Source organism: Ursus maritimus, unplaced genomic scaffold (assembly GCF_017311325.1).
Source record: "Ursus maritimus isolate PB19 unplaced genomic scaffold, ASM1731132v1 scaffold_1, whole genome shotgun sequence".
Taxonomy (NCBI): Eukaryota; Metazoa; Chordata; class Mammalia; order Carnivora; family Ursidae; genus Ursus; species Ursus maritimus.
This window is the reverse complement of record NW_024423343.1, coordinates 1,215,863-1,217,242: the sequence shown is the minus strand read 5'-3', so window position 1 is coordinate 1,217,242 and position 1,380 is coordinate 1,215,863. Positions and strand designations below refer to the sequence as shown.

General features: G+C 68.8%; 1 protein-coding gene across 1 annotated transcript in view; it reads left to right on the top strand.

The window, feature by feature from the left end:
- Nucleotides 1–1,380, top strand: part of CROCC2 (ciliary rootlet coiled-coil, rootletin family member 2) — a 65,374-nt gene that overhangs the window by 20,518 nt on the left and 43,476 nt on the right. The window contains 2 exon segments of the mRNA XM_040636314.1: nt 105–311; nt 652–863. Coding sequence (XP_040492248.1) covers nt 105–311; nt 652–863 — 419 coding nt within the window.

Sequence of the window (1,380 nt, the reverse complement as noted above, 5' to 3'; positions counted from 1 at the left end):
TGCTGGGATCCTGATGGCTGACCCTCCTCAGGATCTGGAAGGGCCCTGCTTGGCCACAGCCCTGAGCTCTCTCCCCTCCATCCCTTCCTCTCTGCGCCCTGAAGGTGGCCCGGGCGGACGCGGGGTACCCGGAGCTGGTGCGGGGTGGCAGCACTGAAGCTGAGGAGGCACGGGGCCTGCTGACGAGGCCCGCACGATCGGTGTCCCCCCAGCGGGGCATGTCCCCACCACAGGCCCACGCCCTGGACACCCCGGACCCCGCACTGCAGGCCGTGCAGACAGCCATCGAGAGGCGGCGGCTGCTGGAGCAGGTGGGCGGCCACGGCCCACAGGGGCACCGGAAGCCAAGCTGCGCCCTGGTCCCCACCAGGCCCGAAGTGCCATTACAGGGCCTGCCCGCGGTTCACCCAGGGCCAGATACCCTGGGGCCACAGGAAGGGAGGCCCGGGTGCCACAGAGGGGAGACAGGGGCCTGTGGGAAGGCGGTGGCTTTGGGGAAGGGTCTGGACACAGCCAGCGCATCTTCCGGCCGGCCTGAGCTACAGCCCGAGGGAGGGGCTCCGGTCTTCAGTGCGTCTCTCCTGGGGGAGTCTGGTCAAAGGCCCGCCTAGACCAGAGGGGGCTTACGCGGCACCCCCCGCCCCGGGGCAGGAGCTGCGCCTGCGGCTGGAGTCCTCCCAGGCGGTGGCCGCCCGGCTCCGGGAGCAGCTGTCCGAGAGCCGGCAGGAGCTGCAGGCCTCAAGGAGGCTCCTCCAGGAGCGGGAGCGGGAGCAGGTGTGGGACCGCGAGGACCTCCTGCGCAAGCTGGAGGCACAGGGCCGGGAGGCACAGCACTGCAGGGCGACCAGCGAGCTCTTGCGAAGGTGACCGGAGGCCAGGGCTGGGCAGACCAACTCTGGGGGTGCTTCCAGCAGGGGACAGAGAGGGCCCCGTCTCCAGGCCAGAAACTGCTCCTGGCAAGACCACCTCCCTTGGCTTCAGCCCCACAGCCTCCTGCCTGCTCTGAGTCTCCCTGCCCTCATCTGGGCCTACCTGGGCTGCCTCCGTCCAGGACGCACCTTCCCAGAGCCCAGCTTCAGCACGTGCCCTGCCCCCTCAGTCTACATCCCCAAAGTGCAGCCTGGCTCCACTGCCACACCCTCTCCCACCTGCGGCCTCCCGCCTGACTCCCGGGACTCCTCCCAGGGGTCCTGTCCATCCTTCAGAAATGGTCCATAAATCCCCCAAACTCCCTTCTCCCCACATCCATTGGGGCGGCCTGAGGGCTCTCCTGGGGTGCCCTATGGATCTGGCGGCTTAAAGTGCAGTCGGCCATGAGGCTTTCCAGATGTTCTGTGCACGTCTTCCTGCCCTGGGGTTGGTGCGAGTGGGGAAGCACGG